Source organism: Gopherus evgoodei, chromosome 1 (genome assembly GCF_007399415.2).
Source record: "Gopherus evgoodei ecotype Sinaloan lineage chromosome 1, rGopEvg1_v1.p, whole genome shotgun sequence".
Taxonomy (NCBI): Eukaryota; Metazoa; Chordata; order Testudines; family Testudinidae; genus Gopherus; species Gopherus evgoodei.
The window spans coordinates 106,141,152-106,155,837 of record NC_044322.1 but is presented as its reverse complement, the minus strand read 5'-3'; the positions used below and the strand labels follow the sequence as shown (position 1 = coordinate 106,155,837).

The 14,686-nt window shown below is 39.5% G+C and overlaps 1 protein-coding gene across 3 annotated transcripts in view; it reads right to left on the bottom strand.

Moving 5' to 3' along the window:
• MYO16 (myosin XVI) overlaps nt 1-14,686 on the bottom strand; it is a 623,763-nt gene that overhangs the window by 272,178 nt on the left and 336,899 nt on the right. For all 3 annotated transcript variants that reach the window (XM_030568459.1, XM_030568449.1, XM_030568467.1), the window contains exons 10-11: nt 13,356-13,506; nt 1,930-2,040 (exon numbers count right to left, since the gene is read on the bottom strand). In XM_030568459.1, the coding sequence (XP_030424319.1) occupies nt 1,930-2,040; nt 13,356-13,506 (262 nt within the window). The remainder of the gene's footprint in view (nt 1-1,929; nt 2,041-13,355; nt 13,507-14,686) is intronic.

The window sequence follows — 14,686 nt, the reverse complement described above, 5'->3', positions numbered from 1 at the left end:
ACTGAAGCTCAGGATCTGGCCCATTGTCATTAGAAAACCAGCAACTACTAATATTCCAAAATTCTTTTGATACCATTCAAAAATATAATAGTCTTAGTGATTTGAAACTTTCATTGTATTAAAGTTCTGTTTAATTGTTGATTCTTTTAAAAATTGTTCTAAGACACCTATCATTAGCTCGTTCTAAAAATCTATTTATATAAATAATTTAGGCTTATCAAGGCACCCATATTTCCATTTTCAAATATTTCTTACAAAGCAGCTACATTCACCCAGTGTTCTGCACGGGAATGAATATGTTGTCTATGAAACACAAAACTAGGCAGCACTGACCTGTGACCTGAGACTATGCTGATTTAGTGTATCCCCTGAGCAGCCATCACAGATGGGATCTCTGTGTTGCAACAGTAAAATCAAATCTACCCATCTGCCCATGTGCCCCACCTCTCTCCACCAACAGAACATCCTTACGGAGGGGAGGTACAATAAACCACCTGCCCTCAGAATGAAGCCCTCCTTAGATTCCCTATTCCATAGGGCAGATGTAGTTTATGCCTCTCTGCAACAGCTTTAGTGAGTATGGCAGCATGTGTGCTGTGGTGAGGAAGATCTGGGTTTGGAAATGGCCTCCAGCAGCTTTTTCCTTTGTGAGATGATGGAGCCCAGGTAAATAATGGATGAGAAATTTTTCAGTTCTGATGGCAATTGCCACACATTGCACAAATGGCTGCTATTAACCATAACAGCAGTGATTAATGGCTTCGAGATTACTAGTGCGCTCTTGAACAAAACAAAAATATTTAATTATGGAGAAGGATAGGCAGACATAGAACCTCAGGGTCAATCCTGAGAATGAGAAATCAGGTGAACTATTTTAAGAGTAAACCTACACTTTGCCCTGATTTTCATAGATACTGAGCATCTGTAGCTCCCATTGACTTGAGTCAGAGTTGTGCATGCTCAGTACCTCTGAAAATGAGATAAAAAGGAGGATACATATAAAACAAAAATGGCAGGAACATAAATATAATCTCAGCATCTGAAGAGCATCGTTACTACCAACCAATATCATAGTACCTACAAATGTAACTTCCGTATTTAATTTCAGGTATGTTTACAGTAGCTTGTTGTTTGTGACATTCAGAACCTCTGAATTTCTCTGGTCTAACCACACTCTGTCAATTCATTAGATTAAAGCAGATTCACACATTTCACATTTACATGCAAATTACCTAATCAGCTGTTCAATAAGCTAGAAAAGGGTAATAGTTATGAATAGGGATGCCAGAAATATGCATTTGCATATTTTACTTTTGAAATAATCTACAGCTGACTGGATTCTCCCTCTGTTTAACATGGCAAAAAAAGAAAAATATGTTGCATGTAAATCATCTTGTAATTATTTTACTGTGCCTAAATCATTAACATAACAATATCGAGAGAATTATTCATATAATTGTAGGAAAAAGTAACAGGGAATCAAATGCTGTATATTGATTTCTGAATTTCTTATCGAAATATCTATTCCATTCCTGTTATTGTAATCAGAAGCCTTCATGAAAATTATGCTTACATAAAGTTAAAGACAGAAATCTCTTAATAGTTTAAGAGGAATGAGTTCACATTTCACCAGCACATATTTTCTGGTAAATATACATATAAGCCTACCTATGCATACTCACTATATCTTTTTTCCCTCCTAATTCCAGACTTTCCCAATTAAATGTGGATAGTTGTAAATTTAACACACACATACTCCTTTATTCATCTTAATATTAGTCAGCAATACTTGCCAGCCCATGTCTAGTAATTCTGCTTAGCTGGAATTACTAACAGTCCCGTGCTATTTTCTTTAATTGCTCATCACTGAAAGTTGACTGTAGGTAACTGAATAAAAATGCTGCAGTAAGCAGTTTCAAAGCCACTCACATATATCTGATTGTTACTGAAACGTTTCTGAATCTCATAAAGCAGGCTGCTGTCTGTTAGCTCACTCAGAGTAGCCAGGTCATCATTTGGTGCTGGAGGCATTAACTTGACCTGGAAAATACAAATCATACATGAAAATAGTCTAACTTCATAGCCGCTCACCCTGCAGTGTAATACCCTGGTTTCAGTTACAGGTGCCAAACACTACAATTGATATAAATGTTTATTGTACATTAGGAAACCAAAAAGTTGTCTATACTTCCCAAATAACTCTTCATCCTTTATTTTAAGCAATAGAAGTAAATTAGAAAGATGATTAATTTTAAGGCACATATTCCGTATGGGTTTAACGGGGATTTAAGTATATGGAAATGTACATGTATGCTATTTGCAATCCCTAAACCTGACAAGACTCCAAGTTCAAGCAGAACACTTCTGCCCTCTTCATTAACTGTTTCTGATGAAGATGATCGAGAGTTGAAAAATTAATGCACTTGTAAATCACATATCGGCTGCCACCAAACAGAGCTCCCACATTGCTGTAGTTTCATCCTTCTCAGCATATGGAACTTAATATGCTATTGGAATTCAGCTGCACAGAACATAACAGAGGAAACTCAGTGAGAGATGGGAGTTAAACTGTCAATAGGAGTGGAAGGTGCTCAGCATCTAATGTATGAGTCATAATGTTTTATTATTATTTATATCACAGTAGCACCCAAAATGTGCTTGGTGCTTTCCAAAAACAGAAGGAGATAAGAGGACTAAAGAGTGTAGAATCTAAATGTTATAGAAACAAATTCTGTTACCAAAAGGAAAATTGTGTATATGTTGTAAAAGTACAATAAATCAACTATAAGAGAACTGCTATAAAATACGATAACAACTGATACATTGTGCAATGAATTCTACTATGCTCACAGTGCAGCTTGAATCATTGTTAATATCAGCTGGTAAGTTTAATGTTTCTAGACGTCAGAAGAACATGTAAAAATAGATAATGGTCACCTTGAAGACGTGTGCAATCAGTACAAAAACACTAAGGGTACAAGCTTGAAGTCAATGGCAGTTTTGCCAATTACTTTAATAGGTGAAGTATCTGGCCCTGGAGTCCAGAGTTCTGGGTTCTTTTCCTAAATTTATCACTGATTCACTGTGTGACTGGGTAAATCAGTTAACCTGTATGTGCCTCAGTCTCTTCATCTGTGAAAAGGGACTAAATGGGACCTTTTTAAAGTGCTGGAGATCAATGACCAAAAGATACCGTGATTATACATATATATATGAAAAGTATTATAATTGTCATTTTAAGGCACAGATAATCAGACACTGAGGCTATCCCCTGTATTGTTGGGTAAACAAGATTAACAGGATTTGGTGCTTTATATCCATCCCCAGATGTGAACCCTTGGAAATAACAGAACATACATATTTTTCTTAATCCATCAATCAACCAATCAAACAATAAATAGGAGTACTAGATTTAAGATACCCAAGATACACACAAAAAAAGTGTTTGAAGCCACTCAGCCTTCATTCTTTATGCTAAGCAAAAAAACCACACTAGCCATTATGATGTTAGACAGAACCACCAAATCCTGCTGGGTCTTACTGTTTAAATAGTTTACCAGCTTTTCTCAAAAACAATACAGCTGTTGGTATAAAACAACTGAACTTACAAACATAGCCCTTCTCTAGCATCACAAACCATTTCAGAATTGTAGAATATCAACTATGTAGCTCTTTACCCTTCAGTTCACCCTCAAGATTCTCACAGGCTCAAGATTTGTGTCAAGAATGACAGCTCTCAGGACATGAGCACAAAAAAGAATGACAGTTCTCTAAGTCTGGATTTAATAACAAAACACTTTTTCTATTTTTCTTCTTTATGCATTGTTGTTACTACTTGCTTGAATCAGGACATGCCACTTATGAGAATTTTTTTCTATTTTTCAAACTTGTTATGCCTTTAGATATCATACAGCACAATCACATACAGTACATACAAATGACTCAGAGTGAACTGCTCTATTCAAGCGGCAAAGAGTCCTGTGGCACCTTATAGACTAACAGATGTTTTGGAGCCTGAGCTTTCGTGGGTGAATACTCACTTCGTCAGATGCATGACATTCATCTGACGAAGTGAGTATTCACCCACGAAAGCTCATGCTCCAAAAGTCTGTTAGTCTATAAGGTGCCACAGGACTCTTTGCTGCTTTTACAGATCCAGACTAACACGGCTACCCCTCTGATACTTGCTCTATTCAGTTCCTCATCAATTCCATATCCAATCCTATTATTGTCTTCATTAAAGTCCAGCTCTATTTCTAATGAATGAGCCACCAATTTAAATCATACACTTGACAGAAAACACAATTCAAAACAAAAAAAATAGAATACCTGAGAAATGTTAGGAAGTATTAAAGGCCAGAAGGAAATAGATATTGGGGATAATTTCATTTCAAATTAATTTTTTATCATTTCCTAAAATTAAACTGCTTATATTACAGAATTCACAAATAAAAATATTCATATGCATTTAGCTGTATGTGTGCTACATGATGATTATCATGACTTTTACAGAATGAACCAACATGTATATTTTCAGGGTCACTTCTGAGTAGAACTTATAACAAAATGTGACCCCCACAATGGATATATTGTCTTGGGCTAAACTGTGCCTTTAGGAATAGCTCTGTGTAAGGGGCAATGCATAAGATGCACCCCAACACACACTATGAGTAGCCCTGGGATGGTTTATGATTTGAGATTCACAGTTCTTCCTCTGCTTTCCTCCCCTAGGGTGAGATGGGTGAGGAGTGGAATAATTTATAGGTGCCTCAAGAGTGCCGCTTAATTCCCTGCACATCAAACTAGCTCTGTAGAGTGACAAGTGGGAAGAGGACAAAACTTTGGCTCTGTCCAGTCTATCACATCTTGGGCAGCATACAGTAGTGTGTTAGCAACCACTTTAAGACTAGTCTCACTCTGGCTCCTCATCATTTTCCATCCATTCTTCAAAATAAAATAGTATATGACAGGTAATATTCCAAATTTCACAAAAATGTGTCCCTATTTTTGATCAGTACTAGTAACAGGCAATAAATACTGACCAAAGAAAGTCTCTACTCATAGGTTTTGTCTTCACCACACACCTCTTGTGACAGCATATAGAGTAAGTGTAGCCACACACAACAATGAAAAGTAGGCTGCATCCCCACTGCTGTATGTAGCTATGCATGACAGGGAAAGGCTCTGACAGGGGGAGACAGCATTTAAAGGCTCCAGCAACAGGGTGGCAGAGGAACACTACACCACTAGAAATAGCAGTATAGATGGGGGAGGCACTACTTGGGCATGTAGAGAGCCATATACAGGGGGGCTGGAACAATTTGTGTAGTTGGGGTGCAGTGAGCCATTGAACCAAACTGTAAACCCCGTATATAATGGAAATCACTTCAAGCTAGGGGGTGTGGCAGCACCCCTAGTTCCAGCACATATGGCCGTGTAGGCTATGTACCCACAGGATTCAGGTGTGTCTTTACTTTACACACATAAGCAGTGCATCACCATCTACACCATTATTTATACCCATGCTAGGAGGGAGGCGTGTAGGGTATGTACTCACATGCCGCCATAAGCAGCGTGCAGTGTAGATATAGGCTTAGGTAGGGTGTCTGGTTTTCGACAGGAACAACCTGGTTGAAAAGGAACAACTCTGGCAGCTCTGGTCAGTGCTGCCGACTGGACAGTTAAAAGTGCATTCGGTGGGGCGATGCTATGGCAGGCTAGTCCCTACCTGTCCTGGCTGGCATCGCGCTGCGCCCCGAAAGTGGCCAGCAGGTCTGGCTCGAGATTCCTAGGCAGGGGCCACAAGACTCCAAGCGCTGCTCCCACCTCAAGCACTGGCTCCACACTCCCATTGGCCAGGAACCAGTCAATGGGAGCTGCAGGGTAGGGGAGTGGGGCAGGTGGGTGGTATCTGCAGGCAATAATGGCGTGTGGAGCCTCCTGGTCCCCCTGCCTAGGACCAAACCTGCTGGCTGCTTTCAGAGTGTGCAGAGCGTGATGCGAGGACAGACAGGCAGGCAGCCTGCCTTAGCCCCCCCACTGCACAACTAACTGGGAGCCACCTGATGTAAGCCTGTGCCCCAACCCCCTGCCCCAGTCCTGAGCCCCTCCAAACCTGGAGCCCCCTCCTGCACCCCAAACCCCTCATCCCTGGCCCCAGCCCAGAACCCTCACCCCAGCCCAGTGCCTGTCCCCCCTCCTGCATACCCAGCTCAGAGCCCCCTCCCACACGCTGAATCCCTCATCCCCAACCCCACCCCAGAGCTCTCACCCCCTTCCTGCACCACAACCCCCTGCCTCAACCCACAACCCCCTCAAGCACTCTGAATCCCTTGGTTCCACCCCCAGCCTGGGGCTTCCTCCTGCATCCCAAACCCCTCATCCCTAGCCCCACCCACAGCCTGCACCTCCATCCAGACCCCTCACCCCCTCCTGTACCCAAATCTCTGCCCAAGTCCTAAAACCCCTCCCGCACCCTGAACACCTCATTTTTGGCCCCACCCCAGAGCTCACACCCCCAGTTAGAGCCCTCACCCTCTCCCACACCCCAACTCCCTGCCCCAGCCCAGTGAAAGTGAGTGAGGGTGGGGGAGAGTGAACCACCAAGGGAGGAGAAATGTAGTGAGCAGGGGCAGAGCCTCGGGGAAGGGATGAGGCTAGGGTGTTTGGTTTTGTGTGACTAGAAAGTTGGTAACCCTACCCATAGGCAAACCATCATGTGCACCTGACGGTGTGAATTTTACCAACAGCATTTCAACATTTGTTTCACCCAACGTAAAACAGCAGTTGCAGATATCTCACTGGTATTCCTAAAGACCTTCATCTATAATACAACTGTTGAACTAGATCAAGTAGTAACTTTCAAGGAAACCATATACAGTAATAATTCTGTAAAATATACATTCTGGATAGACCAAACAAAGACACCTCAATCACATTGTTATCACTATTAACATTTTAAGATTTATATGTTAGTTATTGAACAGGGACTATAAACTATGGAACTTTTGGACCAGTTTCAATCTGTTCAGTAGAAAAACCTCTGCTATACACATGGCTTTTCAGTAAGAAATTAGACATCAGGGAGATCACCTTGGGGGAAAAAAGACCTTGAAAAACCGTTCTCTCCTGGTCTCAGAGTCTCTTTAAAATCATACAAAAAGACTAGAGACAAAGCAGATTTAGAAGCAGAATACATTGATTCATTTGTTCACTCTCTGCAACTATGGAATAATAAGATTTAAGGATTTTTTTTTAAACCAAGATTGTAGTTATGTTATATTGTGTTCCCAGACCTACAGAGAGGTGATCCTTTTCTCTTATAATTGTGGATATCAGATTCCAGAGTGAGCATTTGATATACTTTTTCAAGTTATTATATTTTTATATCATGATTTTGAGATTCTATGTCAGGACCTAGTTTATTTGTTCACAATGATAAGAATTCAGAACTGTCCAATTTATTTTTTAAATTATGCTTCCTCCTTTTTGCTTTCACTGTAGAACTTTTCAATAGATACCTATCACCTTATTCATATCAGAGCTAGGGTTGCCAAGTGATTAAAAATTAATTGTGATTAATTGTGTGATTAAAAAAATTAGTCATGCAATTAATCACGATGTTAAACAATAATAGAGTACCATTTATTTAAATATTTTTGGATGTTTTCTACATTTTCAAATATATTGATTTTAATTACAATACAGAATACAAAGTGTACAGTGCTCACTTTATTTTTTTATTATAAATATCTAAACTGTAATAAACAAAATAAATAGTATTTTTAATTTACCTCATACAAGTACTGCAGTGCAATTTCTTTATCATGAAAGCTGAACTTACAAATGTAGAATTATGTATAAAAAATAACTGCATTGAAAAATAAAAAAATGGAAAGCTTTAGAGCCTATGTGTCCACTCAGTCCTACTTCTTGTTCAGCCAGTCGCTCAGACAAGCAAGTTTGTTTACATTTGCAGGAGATAATGCTGCCCGCTTCTTGTTTACAGTGTCACCTGAAAGTGAGAGCAGGTGTTCGTGTGACAATGTTGTAGCCGATATCACAAGATATTTACGTGCCAGAGGTGCTAAAGATTCATATGTCCCTTCATGCTTCAACCATCATTCCAGAGGACATGAGTCCATGCTGAAGACAGGTTTTTCTCGATAACAGTCCAAAGCCGTGTGGAACGACACATGTTCATTTTAATCATCTGAGTCAGATGCTACCTGCAGGTTGATTTTCTTTTTTGATGGTTCAGGTTCCATAGTTTCCACATCGGAGTGTTGCTCTTTTAAGACTTTTGAAAGCATGTTCCACACCTTGTCCCTCTCAGATTTTTAGAAGGCACTTCAGATTCTTAAACCTTGGGTTAAGTGCTGTAGCTATCTTTAGAATCTCACATTGGTATTATTAGAGAAGGAAAGAAGGAGCAGGAGGACCCAGAGGTGGATTGAATAACGGGCTTCTTTATTGCGGTATTTGTTCCCCTTGACGCAATTGTTGAGTCAGCCCTGAACTAATCACATCACACTCTTTAATATGTAAATACCCACATTTACTCCAACACCCCCAAAACCCTTATTTGATAATATGAACTCCCATATAATGACTATTCATAGCTATTTAGTGAATATAATTATACCCACTCTGTTTACTTTTTGCAGCATTAAGCATATTATAGAAATTTTTACCTTGAAGATACATTTCTTTGCAATAATTTTAGCCACAAGTTCCCTTAATCAGCAGTTCACAGGGGAGGGAGAAAGGGGACATGACCCAAGCTTGTTTATGTAGCTGGGAGAGGAAGGGGTGGGGGGGAGATAACACTTCTTCACACAAAGGGTATCCTTCAGACAACTATATTTCTTTTGCAGCTACAACGCTTATCGCCCTACTGGTTCTTCAGTGGCGGGTCCTTCACTCGCTCCTGGTCTTCGGCGGCATGTCGGCAGCAGGTCCTTCAGTGATGCCGAAGACCTGGTAGGGAACTGCCAAGTGAGTACAAGCCCCATGTATCTCTCAAAACAGCCTGTTCCCCCGCCCACGTCCTGCCCTCGACTGACTGCCTCAGAACCCGCAACCCATCAACCCCCCCCACTCCTTGTCCCCTGACCACCCCCGCCCAAGACCCCTCACCCTAATTGCCTCCCAGGACCTCACACCCTACCCAACTTGCCCCGCTCCCTGTCCCCTGACTGCCCAGAGCCCATCCACCTCCACCCCAACAGACCCTTGGAACTCCCATGCCTACTCAACACCCCCCGTTCCCGTTCCTTGACTGCCCCCCCAGAACCTCCGCCTCCTCCAACTGCTCCCTGCACCTTATCCAACCCCTCCTCCCAGCCCGGCCCTCTTGCCATTCTGCTCAGGGCAGTGTGTATGGATGTGGCGCGGCCCACTGGAGCTCTCAGCCCCATCCCCTTATCATGCTGTTCAAAGCAGCAGGAGCTGCAGAGCTGCCCAGGATCAGTCCAGAGCGCTGGCACTGGCAGTGCAGCACTTTGAGGCTCTGCGAAAGGGGGGGAGGTGGGGGAGGGGACGGGGGAGCCTCCCCAGCCAAGAGCTCAGGTGGGCCAGATGTGGCCCGCGGCCGATATAACAACAGAAAAACCTCCCTCTCCCAATTGCCCAGCCCTTTAACAACCGGTTCTAAACCGGCTTCTAAATGTAACAACCGTTTTGCGTGAACCAGTGTGAACTGGCTCCAGCTCACCACTGCCAACAGGTACCTTCTCTGCATTTTGTCAAATCTGCAGTGAAGGTGTTCTTAAAATGAACATGTGTTGGGTGATCATCCGAGACTGCTATAACATGAAATATATGGCAAAATGCAGGTAAAACAAAGCAGGAGACATACAATTCTCTCTCAAGGAGTTCAGTCACAACTTTAATTAACACATAATTTTTTTAATGAGCATCCTGGGCATGGAAGCATGTCCTCTGGAATAGTGGCCAAAGCATTGCAGGGGCATATGAATATTTAGCATATCTGGCAGGTAAATACCTTGAAATGCCAGCTACAAAATTGCCATGTGAATGCCTGTTCTCATGTTCAGGTGACATTGTAAATAAGAAGCAAGAAGCATTATCTCCTGTAAATGTAAACAAACTTGTTTGCCTTAGCGATTGGCTGAAGAAGAAGTAGGACTGAGTGGACTTCTAGGTTCTAAAGTTTTACATTGTTTTGTTTTGGAGTGTAGTTATATAACAAAAATCTATATTTGTAAATTGCACTTTCACATTAGAGCTAGCACTACATTACTTGTATGAGGTGAACTGAAAAATATTTCTTCTTTTGCTTATCATTTTTACAGTGGAAATATTAGTAATAAAAATAATATACATTGAGCACTGTACACTTTGTATTCTGTATTGTAATTGAAAGCAATATATTTTAATATGTAGAAAAACATCCAAAATATTTAATACATTTCAGTTGGTATTCTATTGTTTAGTGTGATCAAAAGTGTGATAAATCACAATTAATTTTTTTAATTGTGATTAATTTTTTGAGCTGACTTTTTTATGGGTATAAAAACTATCAGGCCATCCTCAAAGGTTTCTAAAATGTGTTTATTATAACTTTTCTCTCCCCAGGAGGCATGGGGTAGGCAGTCTGGCTTTACAGGTCGAGGAATAAAATTGAAATTCTGAATAAACAATTCTAAGATAGTTTTATGTTAAATGTGTGGCATATAGGGCCAATTCCTGATCCAAAGGATGTCAAGGTAGGTTTTGCACCCATACAGAATAATAGGATGTTATGGTATTTGCTCTCATTTGGGATGCCACACATAATTAATGTAGCCATCCAAAATTCATGCTGATAATGCTTTTATGCCATAATACACCATCATGGACATGTATAAGCTATATATCCAGCTCACTGTGCACTGTCTTCAGAAGTAATCAAAACTGTGTGAGGGGGAAAAAGGGGCTGCACATCCCCAGGATATACCATCCAGCCAAGGTCAAGGAGAAGAATTTGATGATGTTGGCCCGGGAAGCAAATAAATGCCGTAAAAGCTAGATTTAAACTCAAGCAGTAAAAAAGAGACGTACATATAAGAAATTCCACATGCATTAAGTTCGCAAATGAATTGACTGGGGGTTAAACACTTCCAGGGCATTTCCAATTTTATTCTGTTCACCTCCTTTTTCTGAGCATACAGATGAGTTTATTCTATTTTTTCCTTCTTGCCTCCTGTGTCTGACTGACACAGTGACCTTATAATATATATTTTATTACGGGTTCTCAATACCTTAAACTATGGAGACAGCAGCTCAAAACTAATAATCTGAATGGTCACTGAACATCCTCAGCCATAGATATATTAGAAGCTAAATGCTATCTTATTTTTAATATTAACAATGAAGTTTTCTATTTACTCATTGGACAGTGTGTTTGTGAATATATAATTGCCCATAATCTGTTTAAATGGCTTAGTAACAAAATGTTAGTAATTTTCACTATATCATCAGGAGTAATTTTATTTATTAGTACCATTAATAAGGCAGTATGCATTCTATTTTCCATGCACAATATTCTTCCAATCACTACTTTCCCCGGCATGTTTCATCTAACATTACAGCAATAAAGAAGAAACCACTCAATATTGTACATTAGAAGTCCACATCACATTATGCGGCCAACAATATGTGGCACAACAGTTCTATGCCAAGTCTGTTTTCAAAAGAAATGGCTTAATCAAGCAAAAAGACTAAGCACTTTTGCTTGTGGAATGTAACACACAGCTCCTTTTCATGCCAGAGAACTCAATCATGTACTGGGGAAAATCTCCTCCTCATAGGGGTGACCAGATGTCCCGATTTTATAGGGACAGTCCCAATTTTGGGGTCTTATTCTTATATAGGCTCCTATTACCCCCCACCCTCATCCCAAATTTTCACATTTGCTGTCTGGTCACCCTACCTCCTCAACTGATAAGAACAGAAATTGTCAACTATGCAACTATGGTGATTATTCATATTGCCTTCTTGACCTAGCATATTGGGTTCAGGAAATTAGTTGAGATCAAAAAACATATTTCAGCTAGAAAAATAAAAAAGAATCAAAAGCCCCCAATTGTTAATCTGACCTTATCTGGATATGGTATTTTGTTGTTAACATTTTGAGCTTGTGTGTAAATCTGAGCTATTATATATATATTTTTTAATTTCAAAACCCAAAATAGTGTTATATCTTTCAATATTAAAAATGTGTATTCCAAGACTAATAAGTTCAAAATCTTCTCTCAGATCCCGTGAGGAAGGCCTAATCTACATGCCATATTGCCTATGAATGTATGATATCCTTGACATGCACCAGGTGAAATATCACGCTGATCCATTTTAATAATATATGAGGATAAAACCCAAGTAATGACTCTGCATATTGTAATGAAATATTAAACAGAACATGATTACTTCCAGTATAGGTTAGGATACAAACATTATGGATAAATTACTCTGAATCCTTGTTAGATATATCACATTTGAGTCCTATGTTCAAAGCTTTTATTTTTAATGTAAAGCATTCCATCTGTTATGGAAACATTTTGCCAAGATTCCTTCAAAGCAACTGTATTCAACAGAAATTTCAGTTCCCAGCTTGCACAATAAAAAAAATTATGGTATTTAGAAGGATTAGTGCTGAGTACATTATAGAAGTCAGAATAGCTTCATAAATACATAGCCTTCTTTAAAGTTGCTTGTGATCTATATCATGGAGACATTATTGGCGACAAATAGTTTAGAATGTATAGCAAATGGCAAGAGATTCTGAACAAACTATCTCTGTCTCTCAACTATGTCATGGACAGCCATCATTGTATTAATAAAGGAAGTAAAACTAGCTACAGTCATATAAATGCTAATATTTGATTACACAGATTTTCACAATATTGTTATGAGCTGGGTGAAATCTCATTATGGGATGTTAAACTGTGAACTCACTAGTAAAGAGACTGCATAGTTTGTGTGTTAAAAAAGCACTGTGTACATAATTATAGAAAGAGACAGGGGAAAAAATAAGAATTTCTTTATTTTTCTATTATTATTTGCAATTTGGTATTATGCAAAGGCCCCAAGGTTTTGAGTGCCTGACCAATTATTTAAAATTTCAAAACCGAATACATCTACTGATCACAACTATGTCTATGGAATGCAGTGAGAGAGGGGGGTCTTTCAGGTAGCCTGATCCCAAGACATTCAGGTGTAATCATTTTGAGAATTATTACTGGAAAATGACTGTAGCCAAACTTATAGCATGACATTAATTACATTTCTGTATTTTCTTGTTCATCAAATTTTAAATTTCCAGATCCAAGACATTTAAGAAACTTGACATGTACCTGTTCAAGTTTGGTTGTGTCAGTCACTGTGATATTGTCAGATGCGGTGTCTTGAGACTGCTGCTTACATAAGGCTTTTGTTGCATCTCTGAACATGGTGTCTTTCTCCAGCAAACTGTCTTGTTTGGCAATCGGCAAAGCCAGGGGATTGCTACAGAGAGAATCAATAAAACAATAAGACTTCTTTTGAAGATGCCTGACAAACAGAAGATTGCCAAGTCTGAGAGGTATGAATGTGGAATTAAAATATAATTCATGTCTGAGACAGTTGTTCCTGATCCAAAAAGAAACATAAATTGGAGGAGAACTGTAGACTGTTCACTGGTCTATGCCAAAGATACAGTGGTCTTGGCAAAGCACTTTGATTTAAAATTCACTTTTATGCAAGTCTGCTTCAGAAGAAAGCTAAGCAACCCAAATAGAATATGCATGAGGTTGTATTTGATAGTGCTAGGCTGGCAAATCGATAAGCAATCTGAAAGCTGAATTTAAATGTCTGATTAACTTCCACAATTGTATTTTGAAAAATAATATATTTAAAAACAATTTGATACACACATACTGTCATTGCATTAAATAAAATAAAAATGTATAGTTTTTGATAAGCAAATAAGCTATATTTAATTTGTATTAACATCTATATATACTGTTCCAGAATTAGTAATATAATAATATTTAAGGTAAAAAAAAGAAAATATCTGATACTTAAAAAGACTGCCAATGTACAAATACTCCTCTCTATGAGCTGAAGCTCTATTTTTAAGTCCAGTGCTTGGAGTTTCTCCCCCCTCAATCTCCCCATATTTACACGCCAGAGCACACCACACTTCTAAAAAAACCCAATGTCGGCCATGCAAGCTCTCACAAGATTTCAGATACGTCATGCACCCAGGACACTAAACACCAGCAGAAGCCTTGTTTACAGGTGAGTTTGAAAAATGCCACCACAGTAAGATTCAGCAGAGGAATTACTGACCCCAATTTCCCCTGTTTCCTGGATAGGTCTCCTTTGACCAACCACAGTGAAGGTAGAGGTAACACGGAGGAAGGAAGACTACATGGAAAATAAAATCCTGGACCATTGAAGTCAATGGGAGTTTTGCCATTAACTGTAGCAGGGACAGGATTTCACCTGCAGACTGTGTCCTGGCTACCCAATAAGAAAGGAAGGAGGGTTGACTCCGAACCCTAATAGTGGCCCCAATTCTTATTCAGGACTGCACTTAAGCACCTGCTTAACTTTAGACTGGTGCTTAAGTGCTGTCTTGAATAGGGATGCACTTAAGCATATGCTAATAGCTTTCCTGAATCAGGACCATTTTTAGCAGTAA